The sequence below is a fragment of the Chenopodium quinoa genome, unplaced genomic scaffold (assembly GCF_001683475.1).
Source record: "Chenopodium quinoa cultivar QQ74 unplaced genomic scaffold, ASM168347v1, whole genome shotgun sequence".
In the NCBI taxonomy this organism is placed as follows: Eukaryota; Viridiplantae; Streptophyta; class Magnoliopsida; order Caryophyllales; family Amaranthaceae; genus Chenopodium; species Chenopodium quinoa.
The window spans coordinates 2357179-2378866 of record NW_018745323.1 but is presented as its reverse complement, the minus strand read 5'-3'; the positions used below and the strand labels follow the sequence as shown (position 1 = coordinate 2378866).

The window sequence follows — 21688 nt, the reverse complement described above, 5'->3', positions numbered from 1 at the left end:
AGTAACCCCATCAACCTAGTAACCCCTGACCCACCTGGTAATCCCACCAACCTAGTAACCCCTGACCCACCTGTTAACCCCTGACCGGACCAAGTAACCCCTAACCGGACCTAGTAACCCCCAACCGAACCAAGTAATTCCTGCCCGGACCTAGTAACCCCGGACCAAGTAACCCTTGACCGGACCTAGTAACCCCTGACCGAATCAAGTAACCCCTGACCGGACCAAATAACCCCTGACGGGACCTAGTAACCCCCTGGTAACCCCTAACCAAGTAAGTAACCCCTACTCCTACACCACCTCAAAGCCTTAAACTCCACCACACCTTAATAAGTTGTACTCTGCTTCTCAATAAGTTCTTAAATCCTTTATATCAAAGTTCCAATTTTGTTTCAGAAATGCTTAACCATGATTAAAGCACTGAACTTTTGCTTCTTATTTTTCAACAAAAATGTACAAGAAAAACTCTCAATTTATTCATTACTTCTACAAATTCACACCAAATCCGATCCAAAAACCCACCCTAACCACCTTACCACCACGCCACCACCAACCACGCCCAGCTACCCACACCTAAAACCCACCCTAACCACCAGCAATCACGCTGCCAAACTTAATTATTAACAATGGCTTCAAATTTCACTTCAAGTAGGCTAAAAAGGCCAAATTCGACCATAAAAACACTAAATCTAGAGTTTTTATGGCTGAATTTGGCCATAAAAACTCTAAGTTGTTTTTCGGCGACGGAGTACGAGGAGCTTCACGACGACCACAAACTGGGTTGGAGCTTCGCGACGACCACGACGACGATCTGGTTGGAGCTTCAATAAAGGCAGTTCTTCAAGGAAGTGAAAATGGAGGAGAAGAGAGAGAAAGAGAAAAAAAAAACCGTGGCTTGTTGCGGCCAGTCGCATATAAAACTTTGTGTAATACTAAAGATTACACGACTTATATAGACTATCAAAATAACTAACAACAAGAATAATGGAAGCATTACTGACATAATGCATGTAAACATGACCCACTACGACACTATCTACCAAATTATCTCAACAAACAATAGACTAAATCAGACTTACCATTACACTTAAAATAGGAGATATGTTGACTAACACTATTTTGAAGCACTACAACCAACACACCTCCTTTTGCTTCAAAGCCACCAACACCAACGACCATATTGCGACAACGGACTTTGACTTGAACACGAGATGCTTTAACTCACGACTTTCAAGGCAGCACAACCACGACTTTCACGACCCAACTGCGACACACGACTTTAGAAGAGCATATTCTCTTCTTCTTTGACATTTTGAGAAAAATTAGTATGCTCTTTCTTTTGCTCATCCCTTTGCTTATCCCAACACTTATCTTCCTTGTGACCATACCTCTTGCAATAGTAACATTGGACACTACTTATGGATGAATTTTGACCTTCAAATTGATCACCACTACCATTTTCTTCACGACCACAACCACGACCACCTCGACCATAACCCCGACCATGAAAACTACCACCACGACCATGACTACCACAACCACGACTACTCTCATAATACTCTCCATTTGACATTTGTCCTTCGACTGCAAAGGCATTTTCATCTCCTTCATTCTTGTGAGACTTAGTAATTATATATCTTCATGAGCTAAAAGGGAACCCATCAATTCATAAAAACTATAATTAGACATGTCTTTAGACTCTTCAATTGCCGCAACAACATGATTGAAATTAGGGTTTAAACTCCTTAACTCCTTAATTAAACACAACAGTTTGTCACTAATATTTTCACCAAATGATCTCATTTGGTTAACAATATCTGATACTCTAGACAAATATTCTTGCACCGACTCTTTTATTTCATGAACACTAACTCAAAATTACGACGAAGGTTTTGTAATTTAACAGATATATATTACCTTACTATCACCCCTTTACTCAGTTTTTATGATATCCCATGCCTGCTTGGATGTCTTTGCAGATGAAATTCTAGGGAAAATATCATCATCTACTCCCGATTGAATAAAAAACAATGTCTTTGCATCCCTTTTGCGATTTTCACGCAGCTTTTGATTTGGCTCTACCGGCGACGCGTCGGTTCTACATACCCACACTCGACAATATCCCACAACTCTTAAGATTTGAACATTGTTTGCATTTTGATACTCCAAATATGATATTTTTCACCTTTGAAAACTTGAATTAAGGATTGTGTATTTGCATTTGAACCATTGGTTGTCATACTTACTCACAAAAATTACCCACAAAAAAATACTACGACAATCAAGCACTAAATGAAAAAATAAAACCTTTTGGTTTCACTCAAAAATAATCTCATGACACTCATGACATTCAAATTTGGTTCAGGATCGGAACCTTGATTAGCTCTGATACCATGTTGAATTTATATTTTATGTAAAGAAAAAGATAATAAAAGATAAAGTTTCTCAACAATAAACTGATAACACTACTTGATTGCATTAATACCAAAGATTACACGACTTATATAGACTAGCAAAATAACTAACAACTAGAATAATGGAAGCATAGTGACATAGTGCATGTAAACATGACCCACTACGGTACTACCTACCAAATTATCTCAACAAACAATAGATTAAGGCCTTGTTCTCTTCACCTTAAAAAAAATATTAAGTAAAAATAAATTCAGTTCAGTAAAAATAATTTCAGTTCAGTAAAAATAAGTTCAGTTCGGCAAAATTCAGTTTTATTAAAGAATAATTATAATAGAAAATCAGTAAAATTAATTTCAGTTCAGCAAAAATAATTTCAATTCAGTAAAATTAATTTAAGTTCAGTAAAAATAATTTAAGTTCAACAAAAATAATTTCAGTTCAGTAAAAATAATTTCTGTTCGGCAAAATTAAGGTGAAGCGAACAAGGCCTAAGTTAGACTAACCATAACACTTAAAAATAGGATATTTTGAAGCACTACAACCAACAAAATATAGTCGTGCTTGATCTAGATTGTTAGATTCGCTCTAGTAAATACTTGGAAAATATCCAAATTTTGTGTTTTTACTTAAAAAAAAATATATGATATTAATGGTGCTCAAAGAATCTACTTTTTGTAAATCATTTTCAAACACATAGTCTATGAATATATAGTTTCCACTTAATAAAATTCTATAATTATCAAAGATAATATAATAGACATATTCATGGACAAAAAGAAAGTATAGCATATATAAAGGAGTAACATCTCCATGATACGCATCCAAAATCTTTTACTGTTTAATCAGCAAATAAATACATGGTTAATATTGATTGCTCAAGAAAAAATACATTGGCTAACTAATACTTGTACAAGATAAGGAATCGGTATAAACCTCAGTTAAAGCTGGATGTCGATATCTTTCAAAAAAAAAAAAAAAAACTGGATGTCGATATGCTTGTAAATAACAACGTATCAAGATTAATTATTTCAGGAATTCAATGATCCAATTAAATGAATTTTAAATTACTATGTCCTTTTCCCAAAAATATATATATATATATATATATATATATATATATATATATCTTCATTTGTTTTTTTAGATGCATCACTTTTTTTATAAATGTAAGTTCAATTTAAATGTGTTGCTTTCCTTTTTTGCTGGTAAATTTTCTCTATTTCTTTCCTACCAATGAGTCATCTTTTCTTTTCATTTTATATCTCTCTATTCTAGCTAAGGATTGCCTATATATGATCCATGAATCCAAAAGTGATGCATTTAAAAAAAATTAATGGAGTTTATAAATCACATCCGTTCATTAATTAACACGTAATTTTGGAGAAGTTCATATATATATATGTGGTCATAAAAAAAATGTCAGATATTATATTGTATAAAGTGGATTAATGCTATGTTCAATTGAACTAATTTTTAGTGTATTTTAGTTCAATTCACCTCATTATTCTACTTTAATTTATATCAACTCACCTCAGGTCAAAGACCTAAATAGATCAGTATATATGTCCAATTAGAAAGATGGTGTGAGTGAATCCTCTTTATATTGAATAGAAAAGAGAAGAGTTTGTGGTTTAAGAAATGAACAATTGGAGTAATAATAAAACTAGGCTATTTAGTGGGAAAAATGAAGAGAGCAAAACTATATAAAATATATAATGACTAGACCACCTTATCTTCAACAATAATATCGTGAATTTTAATAGTTTAATAAAATTATAAGAAATTGATAAGAAGAAGCTCTAATAAAAACTAAATATTGATTGGCACATTTAATTTTGACTTTATTTTACATTAATTGGACTCCACACTATGTTAGTTGAGACGATTAATACAAGAGGGGGGGTAAATTGTATAGATTTTCTAATGACTACTTTTTGCGGATAAATAAACAATGCAAATAGGAACTTAATAAAACACACAGATTTTACGAGGAAACCTTCCAGGACCCAACTGGAAGTAAAAACCTCGACCCTACCTTAGGGATTTCAAACACAAAACACTTCACTATAATAGGGCAAACACCAAGTTACAACCTATTAGACACGGACCTTTATTTCACAAGTTCCTCACTGGACTTGCTACTTGATAGGACCCTATCCTACCCAATCTAAGCACCACACTTAGATTCACTCGTACCACCAAAGTACTACACGTACTACCAAAGCACAAATACTCATACCACCCCAGTACAAAACTCACAGCCTCACCTAGAAGCTAACACAAAATTGTATGTAACACAAACTATAAAATCACCCAAATAACCCGACCAATACAAATATAAGACACCTAGTATGATAGGTAAGCAATGCACGAAATCCGAAACTAATATGATAAGTTAGAAGCTTGGTAAACTTACTCAATTAAAGCACTGTGATTTCTCCACGCATAAACTCACAAAAACCTAAATCATTTTGCTCTCTACTATTATACAAGTAACACTCGTATAGATAGTAGGTTTTCTAAAAAGATAAATATGTTAACTTAACTTATCTTTTAAACACGGTTTTTGCAAATCAAGTGGAATAAAATCTTTTCCGGAAATAAGTTTAAAAAGATATTTATTAAGAAGACTTATCTTTTTAACAAACCGACTTTAGACAAAATAATCTTTTTAGAAAATCTTTTCCTAAAATCTATCTTTTATTATTTTCCATAATTATATTATTTACCAAGCAAACTTATCACGTTTCTAATAAATTTCGTGCACTAACCTACTTAACATATTAACAATAATTTCTAAGATAAAACCTTAACTATTATTGCTGCGCCGCACTTTGATCAGGTAAATTACTTGGGCTCCAAGCATATCAAGTTCCACCAAAGAACTTAAACTGCTTGTCTTCAGGTTCCTGTTAGGGAACTTAGTTCTTGTTAGAGAACTCTTCCTCTGATTTGTTTAACTTCTTCAATAAAGATCTTCTTCAAGTCTTCTTAGTTTCAGATGGTTCTTTAATCACCAAGATCAATCTGCACCTTGACTAATCACACACTAGAGAATCTTTATTAGTTGAGTTTGCTTGTAGTTCAAGTTCCTCATCATCAAAACCATTATGCTTCAACAATTTCCCCCTTTTTGATGATGACAAATTTAAGCAAACTCTAAAACAAGTTAAACAAAATAGAATGTCGTATTTTTGATTTTTTTTTTTACTAACAAAAAGTAACCACTCACAGAACAAAAATTAAACTAAAAGCAATAAAAACAAAATTAAGCAAAAACAGAAATTTAAAAAAAAACTAAACTAAACTACTTCAGCATCATATCAGAGAAATTTCTGATACTTTATTAACTAAAACCAGAACAACTTTAGCCTCCAAGTTTTCTTCTTCTTTTCCCCCTTTTGGCATTATCAAAAAGTCCTGTTTTTCAAAGTATTAAGCATCTAGCCACAGCCCTAGAAGCAATTCATCGAGTGTGGGAAACTGAAGGCAGCGCTGCTAAATTTCCTTAAGTTAGTTCCACTCTCCTGCATAAGAATTCATAACATACAGAAACACACATGCATAGGCAGTTCCAAAAGGCATTCATTTAAAAACTGAAAATAAACATCTTGTTATAACCTTACAAACCAAAATAAATTGTTCAAGCATTAAAAACTAAAGTTGAAAATGTTCATGACTGCAAAAGAGAGTAAGGATAGGCTAATAAAGATAAGCTGAAAAGGGGAATGGCTAAGTTTGCAAGAGGCTCAGAATCTGTTTGCTGTCCTCCTTTTGTTGTGTAATGAGAGCTTCCAGCCTGTGCTCAAGACTCTGTAGCACCACACCCAAATTTTCAAAGACAGTAGACAAAATAACTCCATATCCTACTTTGGTCTTCCCAGGGATACAATGTGCTAAGTGTTGATACATTAAAGAAGGAAAATTAACCTTAATTTTCTTAGAAATGCAGAAAATTACTGCCATATCCATCAAACATGCTTCCCCTTTCTTAGCAGTTCTAGGAAGAATAGTTTTCTTAACAAGGTTAAACAGAAGTTTTTCCATGGGGCTCAGATCATTGTGACTCATAATCTTTCCCTGTTTTCCTCCTAAAGCTTCAACTATATCTCCACTCCTGTAATTTCCCACTTTTACACTTGCCTTCCCTTTGATATAAGTTTCATAACCTTCAGTAGGAGTTTTCAAGATTTTGCCTAGGGTTTCAACATTTAGTTCAATTTTAACACCATCAACTTCACTGGTAATTACCCCTAATTTTGCTTCAAAATTTTCACAAAATTCAGTCATTGCAGTTGGATACATGAAATTATTTGATGCTTTTGTCAACAAATATTCCCACCCCTGGAACTTAATTAAATCAAGAAATTCTAGGAACTTAGCTTGTTTGACCCTGTTCAAGTCAATTCTGTGACCAGCTACATACCTCCTTGCTTGCGACTCAAGTTCAGCTTGATCCACGATCTCCTCTTCTTCCTCCTTCTCCGATTCTTCTTTATCAGAATTCCCTATCTCCTCAACGAAGTCCTCCACTTCCTTGATGTGCTCTTCAACCGTCTTCCTTCGTTCTTTCTTTTCTTTCCATTCTTTTAATTTTTCAATGAGTTGCTCATAGGTTAGGTTTTCGGTTTCAACGGGTTTTGAATTTTGCATGTTTTCAGAGGTAGGGGGAATTGATTGTGATTCGGTGAAGGAGACAAGTGGAAGTGATGAAACTTCTTCTTGTTCAGAGGAAGGATTATTTTATGAGTTTTCGGAGGAGCTAAGAGAGGTAATTATGACCATTGTTTTCTTTTAGAGGGTTTTAGAAGGGTGTAGAAGCTTTTCACAGTGGAGTAAATTTGAATTGACAGTGATGATGTAAGGTGGTTGAGGGAGGCCTTTTATATTAAATGAAACAGTGTGAAGAATTTAAAGGGTTTTATTTTTGCAGTCATTAATTAAACAAGTTCAACTAATTTTTCCAAAATTTATACAGGATGTATTTACCAAAATTATTTTCTTTCCAAATTCATTTGATTTAAAAAAAAACTTTCCGAAAATAAAACACGCAATTGGAACACGCTATTTACACGCATGCAATGTACATTACTACTTAGCAAATTTATTTGAGCATTTAATGAACTAACCTCCATTGATCAACAACGGTGACACTTCAGCTATGTTTAGCACACCAAGATTGTACTAAATGCTCTTTTTGCTCTATTTTCATTATTTTTGACTTTGCCATATCTAGGAACTTCAGAAGCAATCAATTCAGCTTGATCATTCCAAGTTCCAGTCTCAATTTCTCAAATCTTTCTCTGTTCAAGGTTTTGGTCAAAATATCTGCAAGTTGATATTCCGTATTACAAAATTCCAATTTAATATTCCCTTGCTCCACATTGTCTTTTAGAAAGTGATGCCTAATGTGGATGTGTTTTACCTTAGAGTGCTGAACTGGATCTTTAGAATTACATATAGCACTTGTGTTGTCACAGTAGATAGGTACACATTCAAAAATAAGACCAAAATCTCTAACCTGTTGTTTTATCCAAAGTACTTGTGAACAACATGCTGCTGCTGCCACGTATTCAGCTTCAGCTGTAGATAAAGCAACTGTGTTTTGCTTCTTGGAACCCCAAGAAACTAAACAAGGTCCTAAGAACTGTACCATACCTGAAGTGCTTTTTCCATTCACCAAATCACCTGCATAGTTAGCATCAAAAAAGCCATGTAAATCAAATGAGTCGCTTCTAGGATAGAAGAGACACAAGTCATCAGTTCCTTTCAAGTATCTAAGGATTCTCTTTACTGCTTTCAAGTGAGACTCCTTTGGGTTTGCTTGGAACCTGGCACACAAACCTACAATGAAAGATATGCCAGGTCTACTAGCTGTTAAGTAAAGTAAAGATCCTATCATACCTCTGTACATAGGTTGATCAACACAAGTTCTAGATGGATCATCATCCAATCTGGTTGCAATGCCCATTGGAGTATCATTTGTTTTAGCATTTTCAAGTTTGTATTTCTTGATCAGTTCCTTGATATACTTTTGTTGATGGATCATGATTCCTTTCTCAGATTGCTTTATTTGCAGTCCGAGGAAGAAATTTAATTCTCCATCATGCTCATTTCAAGTTCTCCACTCATAAGGTCAGCAAAATACTTGCACAAAGATTCATTAGTTGCACCAAACAAAATATCATCAACATAAATTTGTACAACTAATATGTCAGTTCCATTTGATTTTAAAAATAAAGTTTTATCTATTTTGCCACGTTTAAAACCATTTTGTAATAGGAACTTTGACAATCTTTCATACCATGCTCTAGGAGCTTGCTTTAGCCATAGAGAGCTTTGTCAAGCTTGTAGACATGGTTTGGGAACTCTGGATTTTCAAATCCAGGAGGTTGTTCCACATAGACTTCTTCGTTTAGAAAACCATTTAGAAATGCACATTTTACATCCATCTGGAATAACGTGAATCCCATATAAGCAGCAAAAGCAATAAGTAAACGAATAGCCTCTAACCTGGCTACTGGAGCAAATGATTCTTCATAATCTATTCCTTCTTGTTGATTAAAACCTTGTACAACCAGTTTTGCTTTATTTCTGACAATAATATCATGCTCATCCAGCTTGTTCCTAAACACCCACTTTAAGCCTATTGTCTTCTTATCTTTGGGTCTAGGTTCCAGATGCCATACTTTATTTCTTTCAAACTCATTGAGTTCAGCTTGCATAACATTAATCTAGTCTGCGTCAGTTAAAGCTTCAACATAATTCTTAGGTTCAATAGAAGAAAGGAATGCATAGAATGCACAGAAGTTCCTAAGCTGAGATCTAGTCTGAGTTCCTTTTGTAATATCACTCATGATTGCATCTACAGGATGTGACTTCTGATGTTTCCATCGTTTAGGTGTAAATTCCTTCACTGGATACAATCTTTCCTGATCATTGTTTACTGGTTCTTCTGTAGGAACTTGTTCTTGAGTCTCAATTGGAAATTCAACAGGGTTTTCCTCAATTTGATCTTGATTCTGTTCTTGAGAAGGAGTTCTTGGTGCATTCTCTGTATCTGGTTCTTCATTTGCTTCCAGATTCGTTTGCTCACCAATTTCAACTAGCTGCTTCTGCAATGATGTTGATTTTTCATCTGAATCTGTCTTGCGGACAAGTCCAATTTCAAAATCATTATCACACTCATGTACATCATTTAGAGACTATTCAGTTTCATCAAATATAATATGTACAGATTCCTCAACACACATTGTCCTTTTATTATAAACTCTATATGCTTTACTATTAGAGGCATATCCTAAGAATACAGCCTCATCACTACGCTCATCAAACTTTCCCAAGTTCCTTTTACCATTGTTATGAACAAAACATTTACAACCAAAAGATCTAAAGTAAGAAATATTAGGTTTTCTCCCTTTGATCAACTCATAAGGAGTTTTTTTGGTGATGTCTCTAACTGATACTCTATTAAGAATATAACATGATGTATTCACTGCTTCTATCCAGAAGTTCCTACGCAAGCCACTTGAGATCAACATTGTTCTAGCCATGTCTTCAAGGCTTCTGTTCTTGCGTTCCACCACTCCATTTTGTTGAGGGGTCCTTGGGGCAGAGAAGTTATGATCCATTCCATGCTCAGTGCAAAATTCATCAAATTTTGAATTTTCAAATTCGGAACCATGATATGATCTGAGGTGTATCAATGGATTACCCGTTCTTCTATGTTCTTTCTTTACAAAAGCTACAAATTCATCAAACGTTTCATCTTTACTAACAAGAAAGAAAACCCAAGTAAACCTTGAAAAGTCATCAACAATAACCATAACATATCTCTTACCACTTCTACTTTGGATTCTCATAGGACCACATAGATCCATATGAACAAGTTCCAAAGGTCTCTTGGTACTTACCATTTTCTTGGACTCAAAAGAAACTTGAGTCTGTTTTCCTCTAACACAAGCATCACACACTTTGTCATACAAGAACTTAATACATGGAAGTCCTTCCACTAGTTCCTTAGATCTCAATTTATCAAGTAGAGTAAAGCTTGCATGTCCAAATCTCTTGTGCCACAATAAAGGATCATTCTCAATGACACTAAGACATGTTAAACTGCTATTAGGAACTTCGTTAAGATCAACAACATACGTGTTACCTTTACGAGTTCCTTCTAAGATGATGTTCCCAGTGTCATTGTGAATGATTCTGCACTTATTAGAAGTAAAGCTTACGGAGTTACCTTTGTCACAAAATTGTGAAATACTAAACAAGTTGTGTTTGAGACCCTCGACCAAAAATACATTATCAATAGCATGGGAATTTAACCTTCCTACTTTGCCAATAACAACTATATCTCCTGTCATGTTATCACCAAATGTCACAGTTCCACCGTAATAGGCATCTAGTGACAGAAATCTAGATTTGTCTCCAGTCATGTGCTTAGAACAACCACTGTCGAGGTACCAAGTGTTGTTCCCCCTCACTGGAACCTGCATGAGAAATCAAACATTAGGTTTAGGAACCCAGGTTTCCTTGGGTTCATGTGTAACAACAGTAGGTTTATTCTTTTCGATCCAAATCTGTTCTACATACATGTTTTTTATTTTTCTGTGTACTCTTTTCTTTCTTAGGACACTTAACTTGTTTGTGTCAGTATTCCCACAGAAATAACAAACTATACTAATAGGCAGGTCAACATAATTCTTTTCCTTTTGGAACTTCCTTTTAAAACCCAATCCTTCTGTTCTTTTGGTTTGAGCTTTGGTGATCCAATCAGGAACTCTGTAATCTACAGGTTGTTTGCCTTTCCTAGCTTTCTCAAGTTCCCCCTCAAGTCTTGCCTTATCCGCTTTTATATCTTCCAAATCAGATTTTAGTTTTTCAAAATTCGAATATTGAGCAAGTGGAGGAACTCTAGAATCAGGAGCATTAAGACAGAGTTTCATCAAGGACAGTTCCACATTTAACATTATGTTATCATGTTTCAGCCTGTCTATAGTCTCTTTTAAATAATAATTATCATCAAACAGACTAAAGAATCTATATTGAATATCAAATTTTAAATTATCAACCCACTCATTGTTTTCTTTAAAAGTAACCAAAGCTTCATCACTTTTATGTTTAGCTTTATGCAATTCTTTAAGTTCTTCTTGAATTTCTAAAACAGCTAATATTAGGTTTTCTTTAGAGAAATGTCTAAGTTCTTTTTGAAAAAACCATACCTCAGACTCTAGTTCCTTCAGCTTTGCCTTTTCATCAATTTTAGCCATCAAACATAGATGGGCAGTTTCCTCTGGTGGTTGTTCTTCCTCTTCCTCAGAATCTGAATCTCCCCAAGCAGCTAACATGGCTTTCTTCACGTTGTCCTTGGTGAAGTAAGGTTTTTAGACTCTTGACTCTTTGGATTTCTCCTTGCCCTTTGTCTTTCCTTTCTCACTGTCTGGTAATGGACAATCTTTAATGAAGTGATCTTTCGAGCCACACTTGAAACAAGTTGTGTTTTTGGAACTTGCATATTTCTTGTTCCTATCAAACTTCTTGTAGTTCATCATCCTTTTGAACTTTCTGACTAGCATTGCCATTTCTTCCTCATCTGCTTCTGATTCCTCTAAGTCTTGAGCCTTAAGAGCCAGGCTCTTGTTTTTGGAACTTTTAGAGTTAGAACTCGGATGTAGTTCATGAGTCATCAATGATCCAGCTAGTTGTTCCATGTTGAACTTTGTGAAGTCCTTAGCTTCCTGCATGGCAGTAACCTTTGATCTCCATAGTTCATCTTGTGGTAGACTCCTTAAGATCTTCCTAGCCTGTTCATCAATAGGAATATGTCTGCCAAGGGAATTCAGTTCATTAATAATATCATTGAACCTAGTAAACATTTTCTCTATAGTTTCCTTTGATTGCATTTCAAACCTTTCATATCTAGACATCAACAAATCAATCTTAGAACGTTTTACCTCATTTGTACCTTCATGAGTTACTTCTAGTAGATCTCAAATCTGTTTAGCAGACTTGCATCCCATGATACGATTATGTTCATGAGGTCCAAGTCCACAGTGCAAATACTTTATTGCTAAAGCATTTAGTTCAAGTTTCTGATAATCTTCTTCATCATAATCAGAAATAAGTTTAGGAACTACCTCTTTGTTTTCATTGGTTACGGTTATTTCAAAATCACCAGCTTCAATGACACGCCAAACCTGGTAATTTTCTGCCTTAATATAGATCTCCATCCTGTTCTTCCAGTAGGTGTAAAACTTACCATTGAACATGGGTGGACGTTGGGTCGAATACCTTTCTTCAAGTTTCTCCTTGTAATTCATCTCTCCAGAAACTTACTCAGCAAAGTTATTCTCTTACACGAGAGTACCTTGCTCTGATACCAATTGTTAGTTGAGACGATTAATACAAGAGGGGGGGTGAATTGTATAGATTTCCTAATGACTACTTTTTGCGGATAAATAAACAATGCAAATAGGAACTTAATAAAACACACAGATTTTACGAGGAAACCTTCCAGGACCCAAATGGAAGTAAAACCTCGAACCTACCTTAGGGATTTCAAACACAAAACACTTCACTATAATAGGGCAAACACCTAGTTACAACCTATTAGACACGGACCTTTATTTCACAAGTTCCTCACTGAACTTGCTACTTGATAGGACCTTATCCTACCCAATCTAAGCACCACACTTAGATTCACTCGTACCACCAAAAAACTACACGTACTACCAAAGCACAAATACTCGTACCACCCCATTACAAAACTCACAGCCTCACCTAGAAGCTAACACAAAACTGTATGTAACACAAACTATAAAATCACCCAAATAACCCGACCAATACAAATATAAGACACCTAGTATGATAGGTAAACAATGCACGAAATCCGAAACTAATATGATAAGTTAGAAGCTTGGTAAACTTACTCAATTAAAGCACTGTGATTTCTCCACGCATAAACTCACAAAAACCTAAATCATTTTTCTCTGTACTATTTATACAAGTAACACTCGTATAGAAAGTAGGTTTTCTAAAAAGATAAATATGTTAACTTAACTTATCTTTTAAACACGGTTTTTGCAAATCAAGTGGAATAAAATCTTTTCCAAAAATAAGTTTAAAAAGATATTTATTAAGAAGACTTATCTTTTTAACAAACCGACTTTAGACAAAATAATATTTTTAGAAAATCTTTTCCTAAAATCTATCTTTTATTATTTTCCATAATTATATTATTTACCAAGCAAACTTATCACGTTTCTAATAAATTTCGTGCACTAACCTACTTAACATATTAACAATAATTTCTAAGATAAAACCTTGACTATTATTGATGCGCCGTACTTTGATCAGGTAAATTACTTGGGCTCCAAGCATATCAAGTTCCGCCAAAGAACTTAAACTGCTCGTCTTCAGGTTCCTGTTAGGGAACTTAGTTCTTGTTAGAGAACTCTTCCTCTGATTTGTTTAACTTCTTCAATAAAGATCTTCTTCAAGTCTTCTTAGTTTCAGATGGTTCTTCAATCACCAAGATCAATCTGCACCTTGACTAATCACACACTAGAGAATGTTTATTAGTTGAGTTTGCTTGTAGTTCAAGTTCCTCATCATCAAAACCATTATGCTTCAACACACTAGAATTGCGCCCATCGAATGAGTCAATCAGCTTTGCATTCCTAGCAATATGGGGGACTTAAATTAGGCTCCTATACAACAATCATTTAAGATAATCCAAACCAATTAAGCTGAAGACGAGATTGTAAAAGAACAAATTAAAAAACCATACTTTTTCCGACGAAGCAAGGAACCATATACTTTTAAATAGTTGTAACTATACTTTGATAGATACTAATTACAAGTACTATTCTATTAAGCCTTAAAATATGCTATAAGCCTATAACATTTTTATATAGTATTATAACATACTTAACTTTACTATATGCCGTAGTAATACCTCCACTTCATTATTAATTATAAATATTATAAACATAATGCTTGTACAATTTGATATAGTCGGTTCATTATATTCTTAGTAATTTTTATTCACATAGATTGATATTCATATTAGCTAATGCATAGTACTATGTATTTAAGATTCTTACCTGTATGTCATGTATATGTCAATAGATTAGGGGACCATTATTTCATTAACCAATTAAGTTAAAACCAAATGCATTCTAAGATTTTGAAACTTTATCATAATACGAGATAAATTATAAAAAAAGTTATTCATGCCATTATCTACAAATGAAAAATGTGCTTAATTCATTCAAAATTTTAATGCATGAATTATAGCACATGCAAAATTAAAAGGTTAAATTTTACCTGACAACAGTCAAAACACCCTATATATAGGTTCTTTCAAGTTGAATGTTTTGTATCAACCATCTAAATATACACCACAATACTCTTATTAGTCACAAACTCACAATACATACATATACACAATCATCATATCCCAAGTGAAAAAAGGTCGGATAAAAAATGTCGTCTTACACAAAATCAAGTAAGGTAGTTCACACAGAGAGTATGTTAGATGAATACAACATCTACTTCTCCCATGTCCTCGCGCCATTGAAGAAGATAAACCGGAAGGCCGAGTGCAGCAAAAGAATGGAAATGATGCAAATGCAACATGATGAAGATGTTGATGCAAAAGCACAGGAATATATTAAGAAAAGACATCAAAAGTTTGCGCTTGGCAAATGGCCAGGATGTAATCTGTGATGTATATTTAACAAGTTTTAAACATGTAGGCCAAAATAAATAAATAAAAATTGTACTAAGTTATATATTATGTGTGTCTTGGGCAATTTCTAGACAGCATCCAAATCTCTTGTTATCAAGACACATATATTAATTGCTCATTTTATACCTTAACATCCAAAATAGGAAAAATATATAATTGCAAATTAAACCAAACATCCATAAGAATTTTAAAAAAGCGAGCTATAAAACAATGCTGGCTGTGGGGTTCGAACCCACGCGCACTTATGTGCAGCAGATCTTAAGTCTGCCCCCTTAACCACTCGGGCAAACCAGCTTCAATAAAATATGTGGTGCAATAAATTTATAATATATTGTAAGTTATTTTGCCGTCAAATTTATTTTCAACAGATTTCGCCCTCAATTTTTTGCTACACTAAATTATTGTCGAGCAAATTAAAAATTACAACATGGCCGAGCAAATTTATGTCTCTCTAATCATATAGAGTAATTAAAAATATGCTTCCTTCATTCAATTCATGTACCCGAAATTTATAATAACATACTTACATATTGGTAAAATTGGGCGCAATACCCTGAATTATGGCTTAGGTGCAGTGAGCACCCTAACCTATGCGTAGCATCCAAAAAACCACTAGCTATGGTGTTAGCTGCGACTTGTGCCTTAAATGAAAATTTCCAACCACTTATTTCATCGGAGGTGAATCCATGTGTGCTAAGTGGATGGAAGACTACATAACTATTCTAGAGAGTGATGATTCACCTCATCATCTCGCTCAAATAAGTTGCCAAAAATTTTCATTTATGTCACGCGTTGCACCTAACATTATAGTTGGTGGTCTTTTGCTACTACGCAAAGTTCAGGGTGCTCAGTACACCTAAGGGTCTGTTCTCTTACGTTGAAATTCAGTTCAGTTCAGTTCAGTTCAGTTCAGCTCAGTTCGGTTCAGTTTTGTCTAGCTCCTAATTTCCTTCTCTTATAAAATATTCATTTCAATTCAGTTCAGCTCAGCTCAGTTCAGTTCAGCTCATTTCAGTTCAGTTCAGTTCAGCTGAATTCAGTCAATGAGAACAGGCCCTAAGTCATACTTCTGAGTGTTGAGGTCAATTTCGCCTAAAATATATGTAGTTCGTACTATCAATGACTATTATATCAATGTTAAAAAAAAAAAAAAAAAAAAAAAAAAAAAATTATACCAATACGAAAGCAATGAAATTGGATATTTATCCATTAAAATTAAAATTGACCAAACTAAAATTAATTTTGTTGAAAGCTGATTTTTTTTTTCACTTAACTTATTTTTAGGTACTGATTAAAATGCATTGATTATTTTTTCTAAACTTAACTTTCCTAAACTTTCATACTCTCTCCGTCCCTTTTTTACATTCCTATTTGTAAAATTATACGGGAATTAAAGAACTTGGAATAAAACAAAGAACAATAAAACAAAGTACAATGGGAATTATAAGACATTAATTGATGTCTTTGAGTAAAACAAAGATAGAATAATATTTAATGTTGCACATGTCATCAATCCTTTGAAAAGAAAAAGGACCAATAACTTTTTTGGTTGAAAAAAGGACCAATCATATTCATCTAAATTGATGCACATGGATTTTGAAAATAAGAGTGAAAATTAGAAAATAAGAGTGAGAAAATAGAGAAGCATTAATTAAAAAAAATATATGGATAATATAATTTGAGATATTTGGAGAAAATTTACTTACTAAAAAAGAAAAGTAGGAACGTAATTTTGAAATACCCAAAAAGGAAAGCAGGAATGTAAAAAAGGGATGGAGGGAGTAACTTTTAATGATTTCCAAAACTAAACTTATTAAACCTTAATTCAATTTAATTTATACTCCCTCCGTCCCCAAATGATAGTTTTTTATGGGCAAATTTTAGTCCCAAAATGTTCACCTCATTTGCCTTTTCCAACAACCATTAATACTACGTCCATTACAAGTTATGTGCAACGATTTGACATAAAGCAGAGAGGGAAAATGTCTAACGTTGCACATAACCAGTAACAGAGGTAGATTTATTTTTTTTTACCAAAATTCCCTCTAATTTGCTACAATATTTGTGCAGATTTAACTTTCCCATGTAAATTTTGTTTTCTCATGTATTTTTTATTACTTTCTCTCTTTACTTTTTTGCATACCCAAACCCAATGTCAATTTACTTTTTCAATGTACTTTTACTATTCTTATTTGTGTTTATCAATTCTCGTGAAAAATGCCCAAAAGGGACTATCGATAGGGAACTGAGGGAGTATCAATCAATATATCAATATCCTATTAAAATTCCATATAGGCAATCATCTAAAAAAAATGTCTAGGAGTTGAAGACTTACTTTCAAATTATTAAATGACAATGGAACCATAAAATTAATTTACTCATCCAATTATATGAACATTTAAAGCAACTAAAGTTTCAAACGTGGATGGATATAGATATTAGTGATAATGTATTTTTATTCCTTACATATAATAATCCTACAAGTAGCTAATTAATGTAAGGATTTTTAAAGCATAGGGATATAAAATATGGATTTAACGGGGACATCGCTCGGGGGTACGCGCTTATATTATGTACGATTATACGAAGTATATAAAGGGGAGTTTTATCCCGAATTTTTAGATAGTCACGTAAGTTTTTGTTTTTTTTTAAAAAAAATTTAGAACACCACCTAATAATATATTTTTTTTAAAAAAAAAAGTGCCACGAACATAAGATCATGATTTTAAAAACTGCCACGTAGAATTATGATAATTAAAAAAATTAACTTGAATAAAACTAATCCTAAATAAAAATCGTATTTAAAAAACTAATATTTATCACAAAAAATTAATTCATTATTATATTTTATCAAAATTAAACGTATAAACGGGCTAAAAGAAATTTATATTTTATTTTAAAATTAAAAATTTTATTGCCATGTAAGCCGAATGAGATTTGAGAATTTAATTTTAATGTAAAAAATAACGGTTAGTGATTCAAAATTTAAATTATTTAAAAATAAAAAAAAATAATATAAAAGACAGATGACATATTAGGTATCTAACTCCTTATGAATAAGGTCACTTCATTAAGTATATAAATAAAATTAAAGCTTAGACTTTTTGAATAAGTAATAGCAATTTAATTCATTTTTATTTTTGTCTAAAACAATTAAATAGTAATTTGAATCATATAATTACAAAAGCGTGTTGGAATCTAACTAAGAAATTTATGGAGTATTTTTTTGTTTTATTTTGTTTTTGAAATTATATATTAAAATTCCGTACATTGCACGGGCTTTCATCTAGTTGTGATATATTCCTAACTTCCTAAGTACTTCGTATATCTTTTATTGTCAACTGAAAAAGTATTACAATAAAAATGGTGTGTGTGTATGTGTGTGTATATATATATAGAATATAATATCACCAAATATTGATAAGTTAAACAAAGCGCGCTCAACTTCTATAAGATGCTAAAATTCTCATTTTAACGAAAAAGAATGCCAAATTATGGTCCATATATCTAAATTTTGCAGGAAATCCCTATGTTTAAGCACCATCAATACTATTTTTAACCAAAAAAAAATAACTTACAAACAAAACCCACCTATATATATACATAATTCTTCTAACTTTTTCCATATCTTTTCATTTTCACACCCTCCTTAGTTTCAAACTCACCCAAAACAATGGCTAATTTAAATCTTTTCTTAGCCATTGTTTTGGTAAGTGGGCTAACCATGACCCTTATATGTTGGGCTTCATCCCTATTCGATTGGAAACTTCAATATCTTGCACCAACCAATGCAGCCCGTCTTGCGGCATTGCAACCCCCTTTAGTTTGGAACGAGACTCTTGCAACCTTTGCTAGATCGTATGCTAAAGAGAGGGCAGTAGATTGCAAATTGCAACACTCAAACAACCCAATATATGGTGAGAATATTGCAATGAGTCCTGGAGAATTAAGACCAACTGAAGCTGTGGATTTATGGGCAGGTGAAAAGCCCAATTATGATTATGGCTCTAATAATTGCAAAGAAATGTGTGGGAATTACACATAAATTGTTTGGAATGATACACAAAGTGTTGGGTGTGCCAAAGAAAGGTGTCAAAATGGAGGCACTTTTATTACGTGCAATTATTATCCTCCTGGAAATGTTATAGGGCAAATACCTTTTTAAACATTTTTTTTGTAGGAGAATTCTATGTGTTAGGGCCATTTTTTATAATTCTTCATATTGGTTAAACATTTTTGTATACATAAACATAAGTGTAATGTATTGACATCATGTTTCATGTTCAACTTTGCTTTTGAATTGAGAATTGGTGATATTGTTAATTTGCTACCATGATGTTGCTGACCATATTATGAGGCGTAAAGTATGCAACTGATTAACCAATTAATTTAATTGTTAATTACAACGTTCCGCCATTTTTGATATAATCTAGCATAGAATCTTTGATGGTATTAAAAAAAATTATCGCAATATTTCAACCTTTTAGAGTAACTAGGGTAGCTAACGCGTGCGATGCACGCACCATACCTAACCTTATTTGGAAGTTTTTTCCGGTTTGGCCTTAAATAGCAAATTTAGTTGTTCATATGTAAACAATTATGTTTAGGGGTATAAATGTCCAAGGCAACTAACATTAATGATAAAATTAAAATAAGTAATTAAACATTTTTTAGGGCATAATAGTCCAAACTCTTTTCATTAATAATATTTTTTTACATATTAATGAAGGTTTATATGTAAATATTCATATTTAAAGGATATAATTGACAAGACTGAAAGGATTAAGGGCTCAAACTAATTAATTGCAATCAACCTACAACAATGAATAACAAGCAAGCACAACAACTAAGAACAACCATGAAGAAATTAAAGCAAGTAAAAGTGAGACAATGTTACCGTGGGAAAACCCGAGAACCGGGAGAAAAAAAATTACCCATGCACTGGAGTAGTAATGATGATGAATGAAATAAAGAATTACAAGCATGAATTGTATGGAATTCAAATGCTCCTCACAAACTCTCTCAAACCCTTTCTTAGTGTTTAATGTTTGTGAATAATTAAATAAGAGATCTAGAGCAATATATATATAGTCTAGGTATTAGGAGATAATCAAAGGCCAAGATTAATCAAGAGGGAGGAGAAAGTTAATCATGGCCACACAAAGAACATCGAGCCCGTAAAACAGAGTAACCCCATGAAACCCAATGGAGCGGTCGCTCCAAATAACAAGTGTGTTCGCTTCAAAAATAAACTAGAAGAAAATAGCCAAAACGAGCCTCGAAAGAGAAGCGAGCTGCTCCTCAAGAGAGGAGCGCCCGCTCCGAATTCTTGCGCTGGACAGCTTCTCGTAAAACAATCATATCTTCCTCGTTTCTTGGCCAATTGGAGCTTATCACTAAGTCATTGGAAAACTCTTGAGATAAGCTATCACTTTTAACTAGAATCATCTCAAAATCCTTCCTAGATTGAGAGATATGCTGATTTGAAGTCAACCCTTTTCTTAAAGCGGTCAAAATCTTCACCTCATTGATTGCACCTTATGCCTCCTTGATTTATTCATCTCCACACAAATCCTAAGAATTACACTATTCATAAGAGTAATCTTATACTTTTTATAAGGTAGGATAGGATAAGGTAAGAAATAATGCATCTAATGTAGCGCATATTATGTCATATAGTAGAAATTAACGATATTACAATCTGCTTTTGAAGATTCTGAATAGCATCACATATGTAATTACGTACGTATATCGGTATATATACTAATATACTAGCGTGATTATTTGGCAATTAAGTCGATCTAATAAAATTTGTTAAGACTTAATGGCGGCATACGAAAATTATTAAAATTAAATCGTCAAAAAGTTATGTAGGGCTGCTTATAATTCTCATAGTAGATATAGTCATTTAGAAATCCAAAGCGTGTCCAACTTATATTCTTTAATAGAATAAAATACATGAACATAAAAACATACGTATAATTATTGTATAAATAGGCCTTTGAAGGTCCATTATTTCCTCATCCTTCACTTAAATCAACATACACAAATACAATTAGTTGAGAATAATGTCTTTGTTCGGAAAATGGAGCGAGGTTGTTAGGACAGAGAGTATATTAGATGAAAATAAGATCTATTTCTCTCATGTTTTATCTCCCTTGAAGATGAACAACCAGCAGAATTCTGAACGTAAGAACACCGCCATGGCGAGGCGGCCACAAAACCACTACAACCAGCACAATGGTGGTAAGGGAGTTGCTGAAAAAGGGTGTTATGAAAATAATGTCGATGATGAAGCTGAGAAGTTTATTACGAAGAAGCATCAGAATTTTGAACTCAGCCTTTGGAAGTCTAACCATACTAATTATAAATTATAAACTATATACTACCTCCGTTAATTGTTATGTGCAACTTTGGGGTATTATTTGTGAGATATAAAATATTCCAAAGTTGCACATAGCATTTAATGGAGGTAGTATAATGTATAAACCATGCATGCATGCATGCATGAATTTAATG

The 21688-nt window shown here is 33.3% G+C and overlaps 1 protein-coding gene and 1 non-coding gene across 2 annotated transcripts; one reads left to right on the top strand and one right to left on the bottom strand.

Annotated features, from left to right (window-relative positions):
- Positions 1 to 15380: 15380 nt before the first annotated feature.
- Positions 15381 to 15463, bottom strand: TRNAL-UAA. Its single transcript has one exon. It is a non-coding gene; the product is annotated as a tRNA-Leu (tRNA).
- A 3379-nt stretch (positions 15464 to 18842) lies between these two features.
- Positions 18843 to 19214, top strand: LOC110712506 (pathogenesis-related protein 1-like). Its single transcript, XM_021890970.1, has one exon. The coding sequence runs from the start codon at positions 18843 to 18845 to the stop codon at positions 19212 to 19214; it is 372 nt and encodes a 123-aa protein (XP_021746662.1).
- Positions 19215 to 21688: the final 2474 nt, after the last annotated feature.